This window comes from Stomoxys calcitrans, chromosome 4 (genome assembly GCF_963082655.1).
Source record: "Stomoxys calcitrans chromosome 4, idStoCalc2.1, whole genome shotgun sequence".
NCBI classification, from domain to species: domain Eukaryota; kingdom Metazoa; phylum Arthropoda; class Insecta; order Diptera; family Muscidae; genus Stomoxys; species Stomoxys calcitrans.
The window spans coordinates 862,751-889,630 of NC_081555.1; the positions used below are offsets into that span (position 1 = coordinate 862,751).

Genomic DNA, 26,880 nt, shown 5'->3' on the forward strand with positions numbered 1-26,880 from the left:
TTAAAGTGTGCAAATATTATTTTAACAAAATTTATTTAATTATAAAAGTTTTAGGTGTACAGCTTAGAACTAAGGGATGATGACAATGAGATTTATTTACAGGAGTAACTCAATGAATTGGTTTAGTCAGTCAACCGATCTACAGCTAAATATAGAACTAGATACACAGTACAGCACAGTAAATGATTATGTCACAGATATGCTTTCCTTAAAGCGTTCAACGCAAACATGAGGATATGAGGGAGTATGCATTTCATAAGGTTCACATTTTTGATGTCAATGCGGCCAGTTGAGCTTTAAGGGCATCAATTTGGCAAAGCAATTCGATATTTTGGCGTTCAAGGTACGCTGCACGAATGGCAATCTCGTCCTCTTTGATGCGGCGGCGGTCTCGGGATTTCTTGGCGGCAGCGTTGTTTTTGCGACGACGTTCGTAGTAAGCTGCATCTTTAATGATGCCATTGCAGGAGGTATTCGTGGAGTTAGGGGTATTGCTGGTGTTTCCTACTGCGTTGGTTGCATTATTGTTGGTGCTGTTAGCGGAGTTTTGGCTGTCATTGCCTGAGTTGGAATCACAATCGCTGGACTCTTCACAATGCTGACGTTCTTCACTTTCGCTGTTATTGTTGGAAGAACCATCATAAATGCTACCACTTCGCGAATTTGTGCGACGCATTTTGGGATTGGTGATAGTACGAGAGCCACCATTGGAGCTTCGAATTTGCTCCAGAACACGTTTACGATATTCCGTGTAGCGTTCAACACGAGGATTGTCTAGTAGAACATCCGTGGCTGCAAAATTGGCTGCTATTACCAGAGGATCCCGTGGGAATGCCTTGAAAGGGCGAGTGCTTTTGGCGTCGAGAGAGGAAGGTCCGTTAGTACTGCTAGTTGGAGTTGTTGCTGCATTGGATTGCTGCTGCTGTTGGGGCGAATGTGGCTCGGGCAAGTCTTGTTTCATGGAGACTGCGGCAGCAGCAGCAAATGTTTGCAAAAGGCTTTTGCCGCTGCCATTGGGAGCTTCTGTCTGCGATGAAACAGCCGCAGGGGGTGGTGAGGAGGTTGCCATTGGCTCTTGTTTTACTGTATTTGTATAGTATAAACCAGGATACAATGAAGCTAGCCCAGCGGGAAGAGCATTTTGGGTTGGTTTTTGCGACTGGGCAGCGTACAGAATATTTGCAGGCAGTAATGAAGCGCCAGTTGTTGTCGATGTACTTGATTGCTGAGCCACAAAGAAAGCTGAAGGTGATCCGGTAGGGGAGCCAGTGCCCAAGCTAGAATTGGTCTGATATGGCGAAGGGGTTTTGCGTGGAGTCTCAACAGAATCGCAGCGACGAGATAAATCAAGTACTTCGGTTCCTTGTGGCCGCGTGTGTACATTTGATTGGTGGAGAGGAACGGCCGAGTTAAGCAGCTGCTGTTGTAATTGTTGCTGATACGCGTATGCCGAGTATAAATCGAGGGCTGGCATTGGCGGCGATGGTGGTTGCAAATGCATTGGCTGTTGTTGGTGGTGGTGAGCAACGGCGGCAGCTTGCAATAAGCCAGTGCGATCTAGCAAAATAAAACACAATCGTTAGTAAATGGAAAAAATACGTTGTCGATGTACAATTGCTGTTTGGTTGCACAAAGCCGCATCACTTTATTCTATTTAAATTGTACTTACCGTTTTTCAAATCCAACAGAAATTGTCCGGACATCAGTTTTTCGTGAATCATCATTTTGATCAATTCTTCGAAACGATGTTATAATCCAAAAATATAGTGAGTTTGTGCTATATTTTATAATCCAAATTCTCTTCGTTATTGTGGGTATTTATGCTTAGAATTAGATCGTCGTAAAGTAAAATAATTGAAGTCGATTTGCAAAAGGACTCGATGTGTTCGATACTATGCTGTGTTGAAGACTGTTCGATGCGTACTGATTTGGAAATGCAGTCGTCACAACTTATATACTGGGCCCAGTTGAGTAGCTTCGATATCGACGCGCCTGCGTTGCAATTTCATTGACAGGCAATACCAACGCACCCTTACTACAAGTCATGCCTCCCTCTCCCTCTCTCTCACGCACACGCACACAAACACACATTCGAATGCAGCAATGACATTGTAACTCTTTTTCTTTTCAACCCTCACCAAACTATTGGTCGGCCTATTGCTCGTAACAGAAGCAGGTAGCTGTGACAATTTCAATGAACAAAACCAAACAAAAGGGTAAAGAGAATGCTGAGATTAGTACAAGGGTTGCACATTGTTCAAAGAGAGCAAGTTTTGTATCTGCATTGGACTAGGTAATTGCACACTCACATGACATCACTGAGATACATACATAGTACATAAATGGCCGACATAAGCAGCGATAAATCCATCCATCTCGCACTTCACATGCAAAATGTACTCAGCTAACGAATGGTCTTAAACTCCTTTGGAATAAGAAGTATAAAATGTTCTTTTTGATTAAAGATTTAGACATCCTAAAATAGAAAGTGGATATCTTATATACAATATATAGCTTTATCAAACGGTATAGCCGTCTGGGGGCACCGTAGCGCAGGGCTTAGCATGTTAGCCTATGATGCTGATCGCTTGGGTCCGAATCCTGGCTAGACCATCAAACATTTTTCAGCGGTGGTTATCCCCTCCTAATGCTGGCGACATTTGTGAGGTACTATGTCATGTAAAAACTTCTGCTCAAAAGAGGTGTCGCAGTGCGGCACGACTTTCAGACTCGGCTATAAAAGGTAGGCCCCTTATCATTGAGCTTGAACTTGAATCGGATTGCACTCATTAATATGTGAGAAGTTAGCCCCTGTTCCTTAATGGCAAATTTGCACAGCCGTCTGATCGGAAATATTACATAACCTCTGGTGGTGGACTTGTGCAAATCTTTTTCAGATTCGGAAAACTTAATCATTTTATGTTCTGATTTTTCTATCTTTCTTGACCCTTAAAAAAGGGCTAGGGAGTCAGTTCGTGCAAATTAGAGACAATGGAATTGGTGAGGCTAGAGTTAAGTATGGGGTACACCAAGGTAGAGTTCTTGAACCGTACATATTTATATATAAATTATATCACTAATTGGATTTGAATGCGGGAACGTTTTTTTTTATGCAGATAACGTCGGCCATTGTATTGACGGAACTCGCTTTCCAAGCAGAAATGTTGAACGCTGGCAATTTTGAATTTAATATTTATCACTAGAGTTGATAAATAATACAGTATATTTCGCTAAATGGTGGGAGACACCTCGAAACTTGGTGCTAAAGATTATAAAATGAGCGCAGAAGATCGAGTTGCTTGGAACGCTATACCTAGTGGAACAAATGTTCTGTCATAGCCAATTAAAGTAAAGTAATATTTCGCTAATAGCTTACACGTTTCGTTGCACGACATTAGATGCTTATATCGCGAATTTTGAATATGGATTATATGCTTGAGAACATATTATACCTTCCGCAATAGGATGCATACAGTTGTAACACCTGAAAATATTAATCCAAGTTCCTAGAAAGTATGCATATTTTTGATCGTTATGGCATTGTAAGTAATCTAGCGATGTCAGTTCGTTTATCTGCCGAAAGCACATTAACCTTCGGACGAGTAAAGCTAGACGCTCTTAATATTGCACAAAAAACTTTCATTGACATACGTCCGTTGGTATTGTAAAAGGTCTGCCAATTTGACTTGTTGACTAGAGGGCATAATACCAATCCGGTTTGGATGAGATTTGACGACCTGAGTTGTGTTGTGATCAAAACCTACGCCAAATATAGTCTGAATCAGTCTATAACTAGATTTACCTCTCGTATTATCCGATTTTCCATTTCACTTGAGCATAACGTCTATCCATTGTACATCTTCCATTAATTGTGTGAATTACATGTTATGAGTGCTTCATATCTAGGGTCTTTAAGCAAAAATGGACGATTTGCAAGTAAATTGATTATATTCGACGCGAAAATTTAAAATTTTGGAACTCACTTATGCAAAATCGGTGCGGCAACTGATATCATGTGTAGGGCATATGGGGAAGATGATGAGACGTTGGAGCATTTCCTATGCCATTACCCGGCTTTCGCGGCAAGCGGCAAAAAAATTGGAAATAAGTCCTCAACATTTTGTCTGTTGATCTGAGGAAATTTTAATACAGCTTTGGATGTAGGGTATCACAGTTGACCACTTCTGCAACCTTCAAAGGCTATAACTTTTAATCCACTGAACGGATTTGCATGATTAAGAAAAGGTGTGAAATTTCCCATAATATAAGTAAAATAAGGCGCTGGGTTGTCATGTGCAATGGCAATGACAACAACAAAACTTCGATATTTACTTTTGAAAAATTGATTTTTATGTTGCCAATTACATAAAATAGCATAGACTTGATTTATTTGGACGACTCTTTCTTTGTTTTGTAGAAGTGATACCTACACATGTGTGCAACTATTCTTTTTTCATCAGTATTTTGGATGCCACGACCTCATTTAGAGCTGGTATATGAAGATATATTCCTTAAATTGGAACAATTCAAGCTTTTATTTAAATTAAAAACAAGTAAAATAATCGCAGCGCGACTCGTTTGAGTTGACTCAAAAAATTGGCCATATTGGTTTTAAGATAACGGCGTGGATTGATGTCGAAATAAGTCAAATTTGCATTTAAAACTTTTTTTACCTATGCTTTGATGGCCAACGTTTGCGAGAACTTAAAGAAAATAGGAGTACCTTTTTGACAAAAAAAAAACAACAACAGCAAACTTTTGACAAAAAAAATGTTTTTTTTTTATTGAAAACAATGAAATTTTTTAAAATCTGAATAAAATCGAGCAAAATTTTGATATTTTTAAATTAAACTAAGTTTTTCCTTAGATCTCATCAAGCTTTTTCTCCGGAGTCCTAAAGTTATAGCCCTTTGAAGGTTGGAGCAGAGGAAAGTGGTCAATTTTGATATATCCTGTATCACACCCTGTATTAAAGAGAAAGACCAACAGCGCTACTTTCCTGCAAGCCTTTACAAATGTCTAGAACATTTTTACCGCTCATATCAACACTCATAGAAAAATGCTTGCTGATAATAGCAAACACTGTCTGCTGAACTTTAGTAGTTAATTTGCTATTGTAGCAGTAGTTTTGTTATCACAGCCTGCTATTACATGTCTGCTTTCCCATTTTCAGCGGGCAAAAACTGCTGTTTTAGCAAACATTTTTGTTGTTTTGAATAACAAATTTGGTTGTGTGAACATATTAAAAGTTGTGGACTTATTCCCAAACTTGTTCGCCGTTTGGCACACTGTGGGCCATTTTGTCATTAACTTCTTGAGAATAACTTTATGTAAATGTCGTCCGAGGTTATGGTTTAAATGTTCCATTTGTAAGGTCCAATTTTGCGCCACTGCCTATGACGACTTCTTGAGAATAACTTTATGTAAATGTCGTCCGAGGTTATGGTTTAAATGTTCCATTTGTAAGGTCCAATTTTGCGCCACTGCCTATGACGACAATGCTTCTCCATAGTCGTCCTCGAAAAGAAAATGGAACAATGATGTCAACATCGATATATCTTGTGCGGCATATGGTTCTTCTTCACCCCAGATGGCACAGTTGTTAGTAGTTTGTGAGTATCTCTGATGAAATGGCAGAGAAAACTGAATACTTTTAATTTTCACGGACAACGTTTGGACATTTTCACCTTCATGCATTTCTCTAAATATCTAAAAGTTCTATTTAACCAATTGGACCGAAATTCACCATAAAAATTGCCCAGTGCTGTAGTCCCCATATTTAATTGTCCGCTGCCAACTGATAAACAGTTTTAACCCAATTTAGACCACTACCCCTTTACATATTACTTACGTATGTAAAGTTTCAAGGCGTTTGGTTCCCTGCTAAATAAAAGGTACACCGGTATTTTTATGTAGTATAGTTCCCGAGAAATCGGAGTTGGAAAAAAAAGATAGGACAGACACTATATTTAATACCAAAAATATAATTTTGTTTAATATTTTCTATCTTCTAGTTGACTTCGAAATGTACTAAAATTAATATTATGACATATTCCTTTTTTTTTTAACAAAATATAAAGGTTGTAAAAGTTAAAGGTTCCTTGGTTTATTTTACGAAAAAATATAATAAAAATACCACAGGCAATTTTGTAAAAAAATTCTATATTATTCTGTTGAGTCAGAGCAATCCGCAAAAATGGTTTTTTTCAATATAAGTTTGTAATATACAGCCAATACACACATGTAAATGTTCCCCAAGCAATTGACTACTATTTTTATATATTTTAAGTCCAATTTTTCGCATAAGACATTTCATTAGTCTTAAAACAATCGTGAATCGTACATCATGAATATAGTCAATTCAAATTAAGCGATTATCTCGTATGTAAAGGATTCTGGAAAAGAAAGGATTTGTAAAAGCGGTCAGTGTGCTCACATGTACTTGCATATTGGTTGGTTGGTTAGTGCTGTCATCCAGCTTTGAGTTAAGCCGTGTACACAGACATACAACAATCTAAATATGCTAAGCCAACAACAAACAGCAAAGAAATTTCCTTAAGCAAGGACTTATTACCAGTTCTTAGTTAAAGAGACTAAGATAAACAGCACAAGGCTGCTCGTATGTATGATTAAAACCTCACTTAAGTAAGTCGTTTTGTTTGGCGTTAATAGGAATTTGCAAGGATTGTCGAATGCCAACATGTTCTGAAGTACCAGCATAGAGGATTTACAGGACTTTAATGAATAAACAATGACACCAATCACAACAGTTTAACTCCATGCATTAAATGGCAGCAGACACATACGAGGACATCCATACCATAATGTAGGCGCATGACAGGAGTTTAACATGTTGCACATCCGAAACCTAAGTTTTCTTTTTAATTGTGTCCAAGATCGTCAGAACCTTTAGCTTTCGCAATTTGCTGTGAGAGAGAGAGATTGTGTTGTTTGTGACAACACAATCTTGCATTCACATTATACACTGACTAATTGTTTTTGGATGCTCTCTTTGAGTGCTTAGCGAAAAAGAAGCATCTATTTCACACATTTTTCATTTACATACAATTTTTTATATGTCAGAAAAATTTGGTTATCCCCTCCTAATGCTGGCGACATTTGTACAAATGGTACAAATGGTTATGGGCATATTTCCATTTTTTAGTAGAGTACCAATCTGGCTTTAGAAAAAAGTACTCTACAATTGATTGATTTTAGTGCAGCTTTTGATAGAATTTCAAGAAGCTTATTGATTTTGAATCTGCACCAAATGGGCATTTGATCCAAATGTGTTGGGATAATAGAAAGCATTTATCGAACAACAGAGTCCGCTGTTAGGGCTGGAATGGAGCTGTCAGAATATTTCCCAACAACATCTGTAGTTAAGCAAGTATGCCTATTGTCGCCATTATTATTTGCATTATGCGTTAATGATTTGCATAATGCCCTAGAAGGGGGTTTGTATATTGATGATACTAATATCAGAATACTACTTTGCTACAGATGACATCGTTATTCTGACTAGACAGACACATAATGCAAAAAATGATATTTAATTTGGAGGACTACTGTGAAAAATGGAATCTAATCAAAAATTATGATATTCAGAAGAGGTGGAAGACTTTCTGGGCAAGATAGGTAGACATTCCGTGGAGAAGAAATTGAAATACGTTCTCAATACAATGGTCTAGGCGTTATTTTAATACCACAAATGAAGTTTCTAAAGCACATAGAGAATGGAAATGAGCAAACAAAGACTGCAATAAATATAAGTTGGACCAATTTTTTAAAGAAGGACTCTGTTAAGCTTGTGCATAAGTGGCACCTTTACAGGGCAGTCTGTAGAAGCGTACAATCTTATGCTGCTCATTACCCATTTCGAAGAAGCAGACAAGTTGCAACATTTCTGACGCACCCAGATAATACTCCGGGTTATGCTATTTCTATTGAGACTGGATTGGAAGAGGATACATACATACACAGTCCAAATGCATTTATCTTACATTTACAGAACTCTGTTCAAATACAACAATGATCGATTACCTCACCAACTAACCAAAGCATTAATTAGGAAGAAAATTTTCTGGTTCCAGAATATAAATGATCTCAGTGTTGTGCTTGATATGTCACACTTAGACGAGAACATAGCCTCTACTAGTTGGAATCTCATAACAAGAAAACTAATGGAGCATCAAGTATTATAAAGCGAAAGAGATGTGCTGTAAAAGGCACAACAAAGTAACATAAGAATATACAAATATGTACCTAGATCACACAAGGGGCATGTTATACATTAATGGGTAGTATAATACCGGAGAAGTATCATGGATATGGGTTATATCAAAACGGCTATTAAATATCGACAATATTTAATAAATGAGTATAAATAAATTAATACTTTTAATATTCGCATTGTTCTCCTTAATATGAATTTCAACAAAAGCAGATGTATTATTAATACAGGCCGACGACAAACTGTCATAGCCGTACATCTTTTTTTTGAAAATTTTAAAAATTGGTTTAATTTGTATAATGTTACTATTTTTAATGGAATAAATATACTTTACTACTACTATTTCCATTTTTGCATGCACCACAGAATATAGATTGGGTAGAGCAAATTTTAATTCATTAAATAAATATTGAAGTATTTTTGCCGACTTGTATTTATTTTATGGGCATTTGTGCCCAGTTCTAGTTTTTTTTCTTTCATCAATGAAATGGAAGCGCATGACGTTTTAGAAATCACCCAACCTCCGGATTATTGCCTTTAAAAAACCACAGGGATTAGTTTAATCCAAATGCAACCGTTCGCTAATCCTCTTGTGGCGGTAGAATGTAGCGTCTAAGCGATTCAGAAAAAAGTTAGTCGATAACTAAAAATTAGTCTCTAACTAGATTAGACACCATAATTTTTTACCTGCGCTGTGCACCTTTTTAAAAAGGCGAAGACAGCACAGACTGTCCCTAGGCCAAGAATGTCTCTAGGGAAAATGGTCATAAAAAAGAGTTACTAACTCCATTTATTGCCTTGCTCTCGGAATTCGGGGAATATCCTTTTTCCGAACAAACATGATGACAAAATGCATGACTTACTTATGCATATGGTATGAACTTGGCTGGTAACATTCTTCATGGAATCATGGTCATCGATTTTCTGCTTGCACGTCCTCGTTAAGATGCAATTTCTGTGCAATCCTTTCATTTGAAAAATCCTCGTTCGGCTTCTTAACTTTTTGCCGATTGCTCGACCAGTTTTCTCTTTTCATTGTCCGCATTCGTATGCTGGGCCAAATTGCCATAGATCATAAAAATGCGAAGTGTCTTCGGAACCCCTCACCCATTAGGATGGGTCATAAAAACGGGTTGGCGAGTGTTTTTTAACGTAACCAAATTTTATTGCATAATTTTTTAGGGTATTTTTTTAGGAGAAAAACGTCTGTTTATCACTTTTCGTGGAATGGCAAAACGAAAAGGCACTCGCTCTCAGGTAGGCTCTTTTGTTTTTTAGCAGTCATAAATGTTTGAAAATTGTATCATAAAGGGTTTCTCGTTGTTTGAATAACCTTCCTAGTGTCACTGCCTACACATGTCCTTCTGTAGGTAGCCATGTAACGAATGGAATGGTAATAATTAAAATTAGCGACTAATTGACTACGCGAAAGGGTTCTTTTGTTCCCATTTGTTGGCTATCCCAGGAAAATGTGTTTCGTTGCTAATATTTGCCAGTTAAATAATAGGTGCAGAAAAAAATTGTTGTAGTTCCTGGAATTTAAATTCTAAATTTATTTCGAAGATGTTCGAGTTGCATTTTTATAAATAGTTTTACATGTAGAGTATCAGCAATAGACTCTTAGGGATCACAAACTGTCAACGATTTTTTTTAAATAAAAACAATCCTTTTTTGCAATAACACAATTCTCTGGAAATTCTCTTACTGCATTTCATAATCTATAAAAAGTCAACCTGCATGAAAATGGTTCCCAATATTTGCAAATATCCGTGCAAAACACGGAAACCTACTGTCTTTTTTTAACTCACATAATTTTTGGCTTATGAGCAAGAAACCATGTCTAATAACATTTACTGTTCTTGACCATAAATGGGCGGATTGGTCTTTATGGTAGTTATATTCCTATATAGTCAGATCTACACCACATTCAGAATGTATAGGGGTTTAATAAAACTTTTTGTACAAAATTTCCGACCCAACAAAGTATATATATATATATATATTCTTGATTCGTCGATTTAATTATGTCGGTGTGTCTGTTCGCCCGTATTTTCGTCTTTGTGTCCGTGTGTGAGATATTGAGCTAAAGTTTGGCACAGATTCGAATTATTTCCTTATGCAGGTTCTGCGGTGGGCTCTTCTAAGCCCCTGGTCATACTTGCCAAATATTGTCTCGATCGGACTTTATTTAGGTATAGCTGCAATATAGATCAATCTGCCTGTATAGGGTTTAAGGCCATAACATGCGCAATTATAACCTGTTTGAAACAGTAAATTGTATAAGGCCTCACGAAATCGATAAGGCGATTTTGGGTCTCAAGCCTGTAAAAGCCTTTTTTATTACCAGATTTCATTGAAATTCGGAACAGCTAGTTCTGTTAGGGTTCTTGACGCCCATATCAAAAATGGTCTCGGTCGGACTATATTTATGTATAACTGTCATATAGACCGATTTCCAGGTATACGCTCGTAGAAAAAAGTTTGCTGAAAATAGCAAACACTGTCTGCTGAATATTAGTAGTTAATTTTGCTGCTATTGTAGCAGTAGTTTTGCAATTTCAGAGCAGCAGGCTTACTGCTGAAAAGTCTGTTGTTTGCTGTAAATGACTGCTGCTGACTTATGAAGGGGATGTTAGAAGAAACAAGGATGATCGAGAGACCGGTTTACATGGAAGACCGATTTAGACCGTACTTGCAACACTTGTTGAAAGTCAATACATAACACCACATGCAAAATTTCTGCTAAATCGGACACAAGTTGCGGCTTGTAGGGGTTCAAGATGACAAATCGGGAGATCGGTTTGTATGGAAGATATACCAGGTTATAGATCGATTCGGACCGTACTTCGAACAGTTATTGAAAGTCGTAACAGAACACTAGATGCAGCTTGCGGCTAGTAAGGGCTCAAGAAATCAAAACGGGAGATCGGTTTATATGGGAGCTATATTAGGTTATAGACCGATTTGACATGGCACGGATGTTGGAAGTCGTAACAGAACACTTCATGCAAAATTTCAGCCAAATTGGACAAAAATTGTGGCTTGCAGGGGCTCAAGAAGTCATATCGGAAGATCGGTTTATATGGGAGCTAAATCTATAATCTAAATCTGGACCGATATTGCTTATTTACAATCACCAACGACCTACATCAATATTAAGTAACTGTGCAAAATTTCAAGTGGCTAGCTTTACGCATTCGACTGCCATCGTGATTTCGACAGACGGACGGACATTGCTAGATCGAATGGGAATGTCGAGACGATCCAGAATATATACACATTATGGGGTCCCAGATCAATATTTCGAGGTGTTACAAACGGAATTACTAGATTAGTATTCCCCATCCTATGGTGGTGGTGGTTATAAAAATAAAATACAAATGCAAATGTGTGGCTCAGTGGAGGTACACATGCCAGTAGGGATTTAAGACATAACAGGCGCATAGATTACCTTACTTCGTTGAAATTTTGAAGAAGTGAGATGTATTGAGCCTCCCGATATCCAAACCGAATATAGTTCAGATCGGGCCCTATTTAGACATGGCTGTCGTATAGACCGCCTACCAGTTTTCGCTGAAATTTTAAACTGGGATATTGTCATCTAAGTTATAATAAAATAGGATAGTAAATTTATTCCTGGTGGTGGTTAACCAAAGTATGACTCGGCCGAACTGAATACGTTTTTACTTGTTTTGGTTTATGAACTTGTTATTTTGACCAAAATAAAAAGGATCAGGCTAGGAATTGTTTCCGGTGTATATTATGGGAACGATTCCATGGAATACCTTTGTTGCGAAATTAAATATGCATTTAAATTTTCGTTTAGATTTTAGTATTTTTTCCATGGAATTGACTGCAAGTGTTTTGAGGTAGATTTGTTAAAAAAAAACAAACACTTTGCGGTTACCAACGATTTAATCCTCTTCTACTATATAACCGAAAAGTTGTGAGCAGCTTAAAGTGATTTGGTATACACTTATATTTGGTTGGACCTGACAGGAGACACCTCTGTTGGATCAGTTCATAGCATTGACGTTGGGAAAAAAATCCGTGCAAAAATCATCAGCAAACGTTAAAAATCAATAACTTTTCTCTCTTGAGCCGGATTAACGATGTCAGAATGTTACCGCGTCTTATATTTACATGATTATGCAAGCAATTGAATCCGATGGCTCAGACGAATGTTTTTCTCCATAATCGCCAGCTCTTAGTTCGAAAGTTACAAGTGCTTCTAGCTGTCCTCTGGTGGTGGACATCTATAAGGCGCAGGAAATATAAACAGGTACTTGCTATGGAAATGATGATGATGGTAAAGATCTAACCCAGCTAGGAAAGATTTAATCGTGGCCGATTAAAGCGACACTCTCAGATGTATTACCTGTTGCAGGGAACTGAGGAGCTAAAGTAGTCATTAGATGAATATGTGCTTACTTAATCATGTAATGGATATATTCCGATATATATTGAATGCCATCATGGACAGGAGTTTTAGGAGTGTCCTTGGAACTTGTAGAAAACGAGAATGACATAATTAGGAGAAAATTCCTTCCACTTAAGAAATTTTCGCAATCATTTGTAGATATCCTTGAAACTGCCGTAGCCCAATGGCTTTCTCTTTGTTAGCTTGGTATTTATCCATAGCTAATTTACCATTACATTGTTTACAGGTAATTTGCATGAGCACAGAGGCACAAGCATCCAATTGCACTGGACACATTGCATTAGCCAGAAAAGGTTACTCCTTTCCTAGCAAATATTCGCACAAAATTAGCTGTGTTTTGTGCCAAATCCTGACGGATACTCCTCTAAAGTAGGGTTAAAACATTCTATCATCTTTGCCCTTTAATGCGACAGACAAGGTCAACTGTTTGTGAACGCCTCTCTCGATGAAAGCAAGAGTTAAGGCCATACCAATACTAAGCTATGCTCTAATCGGGATGTCCCGCACTGACATTTGCATTTCTATACTAACAATGCAAATTGTTCCTCCTCCACGATGTGAGCAACGATCGTGGCTGTTGTTGCATATCCGTTTCTCAAATGACCTACAGGAAATGGAGAAAAGGAAAATATTAAAGGATTTTGGACAGTTTTACCCCTTGTAAAGAAACGGATTAGAGGGATATGTAACGAATTATGAATTGTTCAAACGTATGTTTCAGTTCCGATGTAGGATCAAGCCAAATAGATGACACATGAATAACCAAACTATCATGTAAGAGAATAGAAGGCTTAAATGTCAAAATATTGGAAATATTATTGCAGAAAGAAGATCTCATTAAATGGACGGTATGTATTAAAGCTATGTCTAAATCTGTTGAGATTTTGATTTTGCACACCTATTAAGATATCGAATAGAACGTCTTCAACGATTTTCGTACGATCGAACCAGAATTGTGGCTACGGCAGGCATAAAAACGCATATGAACTAAAAGATATGTATAGGAGCTTTATCTAAATATGAACCAAATACGTATTGAGACTTCGAAAATCACACCCCACGGAAATTTTTGTAAAAATTCTGTATTAGCCCAAAGCTGTGGCTAATACAGAAAAGTAATCAACGGAATGTTTGTGATACAAATTAAATTATATTATATTAAACTAATTTGGAGTCCCATATTGTCATGATCGTCCAAAATTCTTCTTTGAGTGGGTTTTCGGGTCGGTGCCGCCCTTAGGTATTTATCGCAAAGTTTTAATATCGTATTCGTACTCTTATCTCTAATATCTTTCATTTGAGTCCCATATTGTTCCCATCGGACCACTTTTAATTCTGGGTGGTGCTTTTGGGGTAAGGGGGATGGTACGCCCCCTTCCGATATCAAAACATTATATAGCCTCATATTCCTTCCAGACCAACCTAGACAATCTGTGAAAATTTCAAGAAAATCGGTTCAGCCGTTTTCGAGTCTACTCGGAAGGAACAAAACACACTTTGAGTTTTATAAAATTGATATAGAATTGCGCCCTCGAAAGGCTCAAGGAGTATAATTGGGAGATCGGTTTATGTGGGAGCTATATCAGGTTATAGACCGATTTGAATCATACTTGTCACGACTATTGAAAGTCATGAAAACCCTAACGTTCAACCAAATCGGATAATATTTACACCGTCTAGAGGCTCCAGAAGCCAAATCGAGAGATCGGTTTATATAGTAGCTACTACAGGTTATCAACCGATATCGATCATACTTGGCGCGGCGATTGGAGGTCGTAGCAGAACGTAACGTGCAAAGTTTTAGCCTAATCGGATTATAATTACGCCCTCTAGAACCTCAAGAAATTAAAACGGGCGATCGGTTTATATGACAGCCATATCAAAACATGGACCATTTACAATCCCAACCGACCTGCTCTAATAGCTTTACTTCTTCGAAAGTTAGCGTGACAGACAGATGAACGGACGGACATGGCTTAGACTTAGAATGGCAAGAAGATACTTTGTTGGGTCTCAGATCATTATTTCAACGAGTTACAAACGAAGTAACGATGTTAAACCCCCATCCTATGGTGGAGGGTATAAAAATCTTTCACATTTCTATATATCTGGCGTCGCTCTTTGTAATACATTAAAACATTAATTCAGAGATACACTCTTGCTCTTGATGTACCATAATACAGTGTCAATATTAAATGCAATCAACATTGGGCATCCATGAATTGAACGTTCTTTAAGTCTGATATCACCAAAGGTCGTGGGAATTTCTGTATTTAACTATCGACGGTTCAAATTCCATCATATGTGATAACTCAGCTCTCGCATCACTATCGCTTTTTGATTAATTGGTAAATATTGAACTTTGAGCATTGCAATCAGTAAGGCAACATAGGATCTCAGTAGACACTTTGACGCCGTATGGGAAAAGTTCATGCATCTTACAAATAAAAATACATATTTGATAGCAAAGTGTAATAGGCAATGCACAGCGTTAGCGAACGGATTGAATCGGATCCTATCTAACACAATGCAGGCGATGAAATGACATTTGGACTAAAGCTGTAGTTGAGCAGACAGTTTCTTTAGGGCCAAAGATAGAAACAATGCTTTGAAATTAGGTAAATATTCAAGGCAAATGAGATACGAACTAAGGAATAATATCAACAACTGTATATGTATTCGCTTTTCTACTTCTGAAACAAACTATTTTGAATGCCATTGGCGAAATATGTACCTGTTGAAATTGTAGATTAGACAAAAAAATATCAATTTCTCCACAAACTGTACCAAAAAGAAAGGCAAAGATTGATCCTAATTTCAATATTGTCATTTGAAAACCACAGTAATTGAACAATCCTGCGAATGACAGGCCGTTACGGGTTTGGCCAAGCCTCATTACAAAATGCATTTGTTTGCAAATACACAAATGGATCAGAGGAGACAATCGGCATAGGGCCATCTTTGCGGTTCAGTAGATTGGTTTAAATTTCCGGTTTTCCGCTCTGGCTTTTCTGCACACTTCCATTGATCCCTGTCCGGTTCGCTATTGTTTTTGTTGGATGTAGTTGGCAATGGCAAAAGTACGAGTGGTACTTGATATTTGTTGATTCTTAATTACAGCATCCAAAGCAGATTTAGCCAAGCACCCAAAAGAGCCAAACAGCAGCTCATTTAAATGTATTTCGATTTTTGTATTTAGTTTTCTTTCAGAATTGTCTAAATAAATGCCCAAACCTGGGTGTTGTGATGAAGACAATATGGGATAACGATAGGATAACAATTAGAAAAGGATTTAGTGTGATGGATGTCTGTGCATGTATTTGATTGTCTTTTTAAGGCTGGGCTCACAACTAAATCAAGTTGTTGGCGAAAACATGGTACATAGTAGCATGCACTCATGCAGCTCCTTTCAAATCCTTTTCAACATAGGTTTCTTCTTGACATTGTTAAGAACTAATCCTGGAAAGGATCTCTTTTTTATGGCTATTCAGCTACAACTTCCGTGTGATTGTGTTCCTTTTTGCTGAGGAAACGATGGCAAACATTTTGCATATTTAGCCGGCCATTTTACACTGATAACAAGCACTGCTGTTGTGCCCTTTTTCGGAAGTATTTCCTAAATGCCATTCAAATTGAATGGCAAACGACATACTTAGCAGCAAGTGGCATTTGCATGTGAGCATGTTGTGTGCATGCAAACAGCCTTTATTTGTCGGATATAACAAAAGGATTTTCCGCAAAACTAAAATTTTTTCAAGAATAGCCTTTTTTACTTTGGCTTTATATCCGCATGCAACACAAAATGAGAGATATTAGATTATCCTTCTTAAAATCAACACATCCCCACAGAGATACATCGGCGACATCCGACAAACTCGTTAAAACGTGCTGCAATATGGATAGACGGTTTGAGAAGAGTAAATTGATTGCAAGTTATCTCTCTCGATGAGATGAAAGGTGCAATAATATTGGGTTGCCTAAAAAGTAATTGCGGATTTTTTAAAAGAAAGTAAATGCATTTTTAATAAAACTTAGAATGAACTTTAATCAAATATATAATTGCCATTTTGTTCGATAACCTTTTGCCATCTTCCTGGCAAATTTAGTATTCCACGCTCATGGAACTTCTGGCCTTTATCTGCAAAAAACTGAACCAAGTGCGATTTTATAGCCTCATCATTGCCGAAAGTTTTACCATTTAAGGAGTTCTGCAAAGATCGAAATAAATGGTTGTTGTTGTTGTAGCAGTGTGTTGTGCACTGAGGCGGCAGCCCTTGTCAATGAAGGACTTCATCGGGTCAATCCGGTACGTACAACCGGCTGCCTTGGGATTCGAAATGGTAGTCTGATGGTGCAAGGTCAGGGCTATATGGTGGATGCATCAAAAGTTCCCAGCCAAGCTCACTCAGTTTTTGGCGAGTGACCAAAGATGTGTGCGGTCTAGCGTTGTCCTGGTGGAATATGACAGCTTTACGATTGACCAATTCTGGTCGCTTCTCCTTGATGGCTGTAGCAGCTCAAAATATACCACACCCTTCCAATCCCACCAAACAGACAGCATAACCTTCTTTTGGTGGATATCAGCCTTTGAAGTGGTTTGAGCTGGTTCACCATGCTTGGACCATGATCGTTTTCGATTAACGTTGTTGTAAACAATCCATTTTTCATCTCCAGTTATGATTCGTTTTCGCGTTTAAGGTGCATATCACAAGCGTTGATTCGGTTTGTTAAATGAATTTCTTTCAATACATGTGGTACCCATATTAAAATTGACGCCAAACAAGCAAATGTAAACAAAATTTTGCGCACTTTTTTTTCTAAAGCAAGCTAAAAGTAACAGCTGATAACTGACAGAAGAAAGAATGCAATTACAGAGTCACAAGCCGTTGAAAAAATTTGTCAACGCCGACTATATTACAGACAATTACTTTTTGGGCAACCCAATAATTCATCAAATTAGTTGACTGTTGGCAAACGTTGAGGGACCAAAAATCTGGGAAAACTTCTCTCATCTCAAGGAGTGTTGGGCAGTAGGTCAAAACAAAAAATAAAAATGACATAAAGTTTGGCCGGATCAGGCATTGAATATCCAACACTGCGGACCTTGAGCCTTATGTTAACCTTGGGCCTTTGACACTAATATAAAAATAACCGCATTTGACAAAATATGAATGTTTTATGTCATAAAGATCGAAAAATTATCTTCTCGTCCTGTGCCTGTAAAAAAAAGTAAAGGTTGTATGTATTCATATTCCGAGATTAAGATTTAATGTCTCGGAAGAAACACTTTTGCCCAATCGCTCCATAAAAACAGTTCTATTTTCTCAAAAAATCTCATATTAAAAGGGCAAAGAAGGGTGTGGTTAGAAACAAAATAATATCTCAGTGAAAAAAGTGATAAACGAACTTTCTAAAATGGAAGTTGTAGGGCAAGAAATAACATGTGCATACGGAATAACTTGGATACTAACAATATTAGCTTAGAAGTAATGCCAAATTTGTCCACACGTCCATAAAGTTTTAACAACCTGCTCAGACTGAAACAGCGACTATTTAGACATCGTTTAAAAGCCTTGGGCCTCTAGATAACGAAAATTTCATATTTGGCTGTAGTCGTTTGCAGCTGGATGTGTAGTAACCGATTTTGTGACATAACATCAATGCGTAAACTAACTAAATATTGAGTTCACATGTGGGTTTAACATTGATAATTTTTTGAAATTAAATGCCAGTAAATGTTTATGTATTGTTCTCGTTTTGCCCGGGTGGATGAAGGCAATGAGTCAGCCAAGCAGCTCTTTTACAGTTATACTGTATATATACAGTATACAGTTAAACTCATTCTTAAAAAATCAAAATTTTGGGTTTCTTTAAGGGATTCAGGGTTAAAATTGTATATTTTGCACAAAATTTAATGCTATTAACCCAAATCACTTCCTTCTGATTGGGGACTGTTATTAAATTCAATACCAAGAGATATATATATTGAGGGCATAAAAGTACTTCAAAGTAGAACTTTACAAAATTGCCACAACAAAATTTCAATTCAATATTTTAATCCGCTGAGTGAATATAATTTGTCTTACAAATCCGTTAGGTGAAACAATACGTTTTACAAATCTGACATTTTATGTGCCAAATAGTCCTTTTTGAAACAAATAGTAAATTTTGGTGGCAAATAGTACTATTTGATCCCAAATAGAACGTTTTTTGCACAAAATTCTACATTTTTCAGATCAACCATATTCCAAATATAGGCTCCTGCTCCATTTGCCAAGTGGTACGGTAAAATGTACATTTCGTACAGTTGTATAAAAAAAGGTTAATTTCGTGTCTTTTTGTATGTTCCAATCCATTCCTTCCTGGCCCCTTTGATTCCTAACCTCCATGCATTATTTTAAAATTATACCTTTAGCCATTTCGTCCAGACGTTGTCTATTATTCCACACTAACAAATACATATATACTATAAAATAGGTAAAACATGTCCGATCATTCGGAAACTTTTACATTTGTTTACCTTTGAACTAATGACCCTCCCATACAAATGGAACCAGTGTGCAATGTTGTCATAATCATATTATTGAAAATATTGTCAACATGCAGGGTTGATTTTGTGAACATGGGTTGTTAATTTCATGCACCGACCGTTGTGTACATAACCCCTAAAAAATTTGTATCTATACCAACCTTAAGTTTACGAAATGACTCAGTGGTGCAAAGTGATTAGGCGTTTAAAAACACACAATAACCATGGAACGGATGGAACACAGGTTCGATTCTCAGTTTTTTTTTTCGATTCCCAGTAGTACACAAGAATTTTTTTCAATCTTTAAATAAAAACGTCGAAATGTGAACAGCTATGGACAGTTTCAAACATTTCGTTCATAAAAATACTGGCTGTGGACAGTTTCTAATGTTTCGTTCACTAAATCTGTTGATTTATGAAAATTTGTGGATGATGTGCATAACATATCTGTGTTGATTCGCGTTTATGAACGAATGGGGTCAGTTTGACAACGCTGTGCTTTATCTTTTCTATGGGTGTATAAATAGATCGACGTGTTACAAACAGAATGTCCAAATTATATATATCCTCCATCTTAAGATGATGAGGCTTTTGATGAAAAGCATTTTTCAGAGGGTACGACGGGACTGAACAATGCGGTTGATCGAAGGCTTATTATTACAGACTTTATGATAAAGAAGACCTTGATAAGTGCAACGTAATGATAATACAAAAGGTTCAGAGAACATGTTGTCTTGGCGTATCGATGACCACGCCCTCTAGGCCACTGGAGGCTATATATTCGACCCATAGACATACAGATTAAGTGTGAGGCAGGCACTGCTGCGAGGAGGAGTGGACAGCGAGAAGAGGAGGATATTACTGGAAGGAATTGAAAAGGATATCCCTTTAGCTTTCGCTATCATAACGGTACAAATAGGACTACGGGCGCACTCATGCAGAATAGTTGCGGCAAGATGGTGAGATTTTGGAGCATTCCCTAAGTAATTGCCCAGCTTTCGCGCCTATCAGACACCGGGACTTGGGCGAGGACACAATACCAGACATGAATCGACTTAGGGCGTGGTATTGATAACATTTACGAATTTTTTTATTAGCACGGAATTCCTGCCTTATATTTTTTTTCGAGCCTTGTATGCCCAAAGTACCTAACCTATCCTATCATGGAGATGGGTGTTGTGAGGGGCCTAAGCGTTTAAACACTTTCGCAATGTAGATTGGTTTCGACAAACAGCGAAATGGACGGATATTCCTACTCTAGACTCTAGAACACACGTATACTAGAACCAATATTCGTGGATATAACACAAAAAAAAAAATTTGCACCTCAACGCTAGAATTATATGCTTGTTATTTAATTTAGTTCACTTTTAACTTCCCACAAGTAAAATAATGAGTAATCAATTTTTGCGACCTTAGTCTTTGTTATTGTTTATAGTCATTGTTATAAGATATTTTGTACATTAAACATAAGGAGTAGTTCATTGCAATTTGTTTAATTTGGCTACTGCGTGGCTTCAAGTTGCATTATCTGAATAAAATGAAAATGAAAAATTTAAAAATTGAAATTGAAAAATCGCTATTTCCGAACTCTTCGGAGTATCCAATTGGAGTTTGACGGACAAGTTTTTATTTCACAACATATTTAGTTCCTGTCCTTTCTCCAACCCTGTCTCTCAATTTTTAGCTGTCTTGAAGAAGACAAATTTAATGTGAAACATTCCAAATGCAAATTTCCATAAACATTTCATTAAGGAACAGTGGCAAACTTCTCACTTATTAATGAGTGCTACCCGATTCAAGTTTAGGCTCAATGATAAGGATCTCCTTTTTATAGCCGAGGTGGAACGGCTTGCCCTAGTACGATACCTCTTTGGGGAGAATTTTTACATGACATAGTACCTTAAAAATGTCGCCACTGAACAATTTTTTTGTCTGATGTTCCTGCCAGTATTCGAACCCAGTCGTTTAGATTCATAAAAATAAAAATTATTGCAATTAACAAATTATAAATTAAATAAATCTTTACCTTTTGTCGAAGCCATTTTTCTGAGTGTATAATCTTTATAGGCGGAAGGTATAATAACATGCCAACAACATTTTTAAATAGAGGATCACAAATATCTTACAAAACAAAAAAGATTTTGGCCATTTAAAAACGAACATCCCATTGGCTCTAAAAAATCAACATGTTGCCAAATGGACATATATTTCCTCTAGAAGACGAAACCCCAGTTATTACCCTTATGAAAATTATTAGCCACACAAAAACAGGAAGCAATAATTAAAGTTGCATACATCACGAAGAGTAACGAATCCGAATGAGTCGTTCATACGTTCGTTTTCGATCGTATAATGTTTTTCCGCAAGAAATGTCAACAAAAAGGATACGACTGAAAGGAATTTGCTACTTCCTTACGTCTATTCCCTTGGCGATGCACACATACACAAAGAAGCACAAAGAGAACTCTCTTTTCAAAGAGAGCTAACACGCCCCTTAAGTCATCTTTTTCAATGCGGACATGCATGAGAGTTGATTTCGTTTCTACCAGTGTGTCCGTTATGAGAGTCGTATTTGATTATTTATGGATCATCCATTACTTAAGCATCATTTTCGAGTATGGGAAATTATGAGTGGCGAAGTTGCTCGACAATCTGCACAGTAAACACAGATATGCCATGAATATCTGTGTTTACTGTGCTCGTCAAAAGTCGAAAATTCAACAATGCTCGAAAATGTTCGATTTGGACCATAAAGGTGCCATATAGTTTTAAAGCAAATTTTTTGCCTGATTACGCTGAAATTTCACGGCCCCTGAATCAAACATGATCAAGATCGGCCCATATTTTGATATAATAATAGAAATAATAGAGTTATAAAATAAAATGGAATTGTAAATTTAAAAATGGTGGTGGGTATCCCAAGTTTGGCGCAGTCGAACTTAATGATGAATGGGGGTTTATTCATTTTCTCATTCCGTTTGCAACACATCGAAATATCCATTTCCGACCCTATAAAGTATATATATCCTTGATCGTCGTAAAAATCTAAGACGGTCTCGCCATGTCCGTCCTTCTGTCCGTCTGTCTGTTGAAATCACGCTACAGCCTTTAAAAATAGAGACATTGAGCTGAAACTTTGTACAGATTCTTTTTTTTGTTCATAGGCAGTTTAAGTTCGATGATGGGCTATATCGGACAATATCTTGATATGGCCCCGTATAGACCGATCTGCCGATTTAAGACCGATCTTATCCGATTTTGCTGAAATTTGGGACAGTGAGTCATGTTTGGCCTTTCGACATCCTTCTTCAATTTGGCCTAGATTGGTCCAGTTTTGGATATAGCTGCCATATAGGCCGATCTGCCGATTTAAGGTCGTAGGGCCATAAAACCACATTTATTATACGATTTTGCTAAAATTTGGGACAGTGTGTTTTGTTAGGCCCATCGACATAATTTTTTTAATTTGGTTCAGATCGGTGCAAATATCGATATACCGATCTGCCGATTTAAGGTCTTGGGCCCATAAATAGTGCGATTTCACTGAAATGTGTTAAGCCCTTCAACATCCTTTTTTTAATTTGGTCCAGATTTGTATATAGCTGCCATATGGACCGATCTCTCGATTTAAAGTCTTGGTCCCATTAAAGGCGCATTTATTATACGATTTCGCTGAAATTTGAGACAGCGACTTATGTTAGACTTTTCGACATCCAAGTCCTATATTGTTCAGATCGGTATTTATTTGCATATAGCTGCTAAAAATATTTTGGTCTACAAAATTGAACAGTGACTTGTATTTAGCAGACCTCTCAATGCCCGTGCCAAAGTTGGTCCAAATCGGACCATATTTCGATATAACTGTAATGGGTGCATAAATTTCGCATTTTTCACCGGATTGTGGCGAAAGTTGGTTTACATATATACCCGAGGTGGAGGGTATCCAAAGTTCGGCCCGGCCTAACTTAAAGCCTTTTTACTTGTTTTTAATTTAATTGATATCTAAAATCTAGAATTATTTTTTCGGCTTACGTTGCACAGTGTTGCCCGGTGGACAAAAATACAGACATCGAAAAAGAAAATTGTTATGAAATTTTTTTCCTAATCTTTCAAAAACCCTGTAAATAAGATTTGAAAAAAATATTTATGTTTGATGTCCCCCTTCAATTAATCGATGTTTTCGTACGAAGGTTTTTTAACAAATGAATGCTTACATATTTTTTTCCACAAATTAAAATGTTGGTTCATGTAAGCAAAATGGATTTTTTTACTTGGGGTACCAAAGAAGAAGATCCTAACGAGAACATACCTGAAAGCTCATTTGTCAACGATAGGAGTTCCTGGCATGAACATATGGTTAATATTGTTAGTTTTAAATAAGAGCCAAAAATAAAGCAATAACTGTCAAAATTGAACTTTTCAGCAGAGTGGATCTAAATAGTCCGACTTGGTCGACCCCTATTTTCAGTGTTCTTCAGTGAAGTGCCCTGAATAAAAAAAAAAAACTAAATTTCAGCCGCACAAACTTGCATCAATTGAAAATTTTGAATTATTTTGTAAAAAACCGATTTTTTTGGTCCCTTTCATGGTTAAATTTTCCTTTAAATTGGGATTTTAGCATATCAAAATATTCTACAAAAATATTTACCGCAAAAATTCTACTACAGTTCCCTGAATACACCAAAACCCAAAACTTAACATAAACACAGGAAATCTGTAAAACGGAAAACACAGTTCAGATCCAAATCAATGGGAGCTACATCGGGTTATTTGGATCATGCTTGGCAGAGTTTATGAGAGTCATAGCTGAAGTCATTGTGCAAAATGGGATAATAATTGCACCCCTGGAGGCTCAAGATGTTACATCGGGAGATCGGTTTATGTGGGAGCTATACCAGCTTATAGAGCGATTTGAACCATACTTGTGGTAATTGTTGCGACTCTTAATAGATGTCATCATGCAAAATTTCAGACAAATCGTGTAATAATTGTGACCTCTAGAGGCTGAAGAATTTAAATCAGTAGATCGGTTTATATGAGAGCTATATCAGGTTATAGACGGATTTGGACCATACTCCATTTTTTTCTATATTGTACTCAAATATACCTCTGTGCAAAATTTTAGAGCTATATGATAACTCTAACTATTTTTGTCCAACAATGGGTCGATTATGGATTGCAACCCAACTGCACTTGCGTTGCCAGGAGATAAAACCTTCATTCAGCTACTAAGTAAATTGTAAAAAAGTATGCAATTCAATGAAGAATTGGAAATTCGTATTACAAATTTGGCCGTTGGCAACGCAACTGAAGTTGAGTTGCTATCCATAATCGACCCCTAAGACGCAACACTGTGTGTCGCCTCTGCCACATGTAAGATGGTATAAAGTTTGGAGGTTTTCCTTGAAAACATTTCCTGTCACATTACATATACTGGTTAAATGTCAAAATTTTTAGCTTTAGTCATGTTTGTTCAAATTAAGGGACCAAAAATTTAATTTGTGTCCAAATTGAGGGACCAAAAATGTGAATTTTTTATAATTATTGCTTTATTTTACAAAATCAATTCCCCAATGTGCTATATTTTACCTAATTTCTTGAAAATAGACGAAAATTTGTTGTTTACTATAGGTAAATTTCTGCGGGCAAAAACTGGCCCGAATGAAATTAATCGATAACGTATCACCAAAAAAAAAAAAAAAATAGGAAAGTCAATTACGGGAGCGGCAATCAGTCCCTGTTCAGATTTAGATATAACTGTCATATATTTATATACGTGTCTCTTAATTTGCACATTTAGCGCATATGCAAGCCGATCTTCTCAAAATATGCCAAATATAAAAGTTAGCAACCAAAATAACTGTTTCTCAATCGATTCTTACGAACTATGGCACATAGTATTATCTTATAGGCGTTGGCATTACTACCGAAATTCATGTTAATCGGTTAAAATTTGAATATAGCTCCCATATTTCAATGTATCTACCGATTAGGCCGCAGTAGGTACAATTTTCGGGTGATCCATATATGGTATATATGTATATAAATTACTAAAGTTGATATGTCTTCCCATCAATTTCACAAACACTATGGTTTGTGGGAAAATTTTAATACAATTGTATCGACCATTTTCATTTTGCCCAACACATAAATTTTAAACGAATAGCATAAATGGGCTTGGGTTGCCAGTGTTGCTATCATTTTAATTGGGACCCTCAGTATTGCCTGTCGCTGTTGTCAATGCACATTTGTGACATTTCATGAAAAGAAGTGAGAAACCGTTGTAACAGTTTCCATCACTCATTATGCGGTCGCTGATCAGGGTGAATACATCATTAACTGTCATCTCAGCCGATTAAATAAATCCACACTTCATTAAAATCTATCAATGGCAGCAAATGATTGCCACCATACTCTCAACTACTTATGTATGTATATTGCCTATATGTGATGGTGACGTTTGACGATATCCTGAAGAATCCAAGCAGTATAGAAAAAGGAATGTAGTAGCGTTGATGTGAGGCCAAATTATCAGTGAGAAGTGTGTGTGACAGAGATGTCAATTGTCTCGCATAATCCATTGCCACAATACAATACTTCATTTTGGTGAGGTTTCGAGGGATCACATTGTTCAGTACCGTTTTTTCTCCTCCATTGTCCTTATTTGATTGTAACACAACTCTTTTTTCCCACCTTGAATGGCCTAAATACCGTTGTTCTCGCCTTGGAGATGTACCACTACTTTGGGTGCTGGTGCCGTTAGGTGTGACATTCTGTTGTAAAGGTGTTTCCCAATAATGCCTTCGATTGTTGCACATTGACTGGGTGATATGAATCGAAACTCTTTTCCGTATTTTGCGGAAGTTGCAAGAGAGGGCCACCTCAAAAAATCTATAACAAAAAAACCCTAATCTGCACTTCTCGTCCATCATCCACCTCGGGTTTGAGCCATTTTATGGAATTGTTTTCGATTTGCAAGCGACCACGTTTGTTCACTTTGAAGCACAATAACGGTTTAGCCGGATTAGAGACAGTAATATGAACTCCATGGAGAATCCTTTCTTTACACCTTTCACTTTGTGGGAGTATTGTCATCTCAGCATTTAACTTAAATCTCTGGCAGATTAGTTTGCCATCTAAGCCTTCCCCGTTTGCATTGTTGATCATTTCAATCTTCTTCCGCATTCATGAAAAAGAGGTATTCTGTGTTTTATGCTGTGTAAGAACCATTTGTGTACAATTTGAGACAAGAGGCCTTTTTGTAGGTGTAACTTAACTGAAACGCTTGTGGAATTTTATGTGGCACAGAACGCATTGCGAAAAATTGTTTTAAAAAATTCTTTTAAAAGGTTCGAATATAATTCATCCATGTACCACAAAGAAGTCAATGAAAATGAGACATTTCGTGTCAGTTCGATTAAGAGCTCTCATAAAAGCTGTAAAAACCGTAAAAAGGAGGTTAACTGCAACAGTTAGTAAGGCGGCGGATGGTCTCCAAGAACGGTATTTACTCGATAGCTGTATAACGCTTTCTCTTACGTAGCCTCGTGAATGCATTTTAGCACTGGGGCGGAGGATTTCTCTTGTTGCGATAACAGCCCAGTAGATACTTCGATAACAAAGTAATTGTGTCCAAGCACGGTAATTATCTTGATGGAGGTCTGCTGATAGAAG

At 37.1% G+C, this 26,880-nt stretch overlaps 1 protein-coding gene across 9 annotated transcripts; it reads right to left on the minus strand.

The window, feature by feature from the left end:
* LOC106084227 (protein giant) lies at positions 1–25,909 on the minus strand. Of its 9 annotated transcripts, XM_013247779.2 has the most exons (5): positions 3,984–4,382; positions 3,803–3,909; positions 2,310–2,476; positions 1,670–2,180; positions 1–1,557 (listed from the first exon to the last, which is right to left on the minus strand). In XM_013247779.2, exons 4-5 carry the CDS (start codon positions 1,722–1,724, stop codon positions 263–265), a joined length of 1,350 nt encoding a protein of 449 aa, XP_013103233.2. In that variant the 5' UTR covers positions 1,725–2,180; positions 2,310–2,476; positions 3,803–3,909; positions 3,984–4,382; the 3' UTR covers positions 1–262. The 9 variants fall into 9 exon arrangements, with proteins under 9 accessions (XP_013103233.2, XP_013103234.2, XP_013103232.2 ...); XM_013247780.2 differs by lacking the exons at positions 3,803–3,909; positions 3,984–4,382 and adding an exon at positions 5,852–6,013 and having other exon boundaries at positions 2,332–2,476; XM_013247778.2 differs by lacking the exons at positions 3,803–3,909; positions 3,984–4,382 and adding an exon at positions 5,852–6,013.
* Between the last annotated feature and the right edge of the window lie 971 nt (positions 25,910–26,880).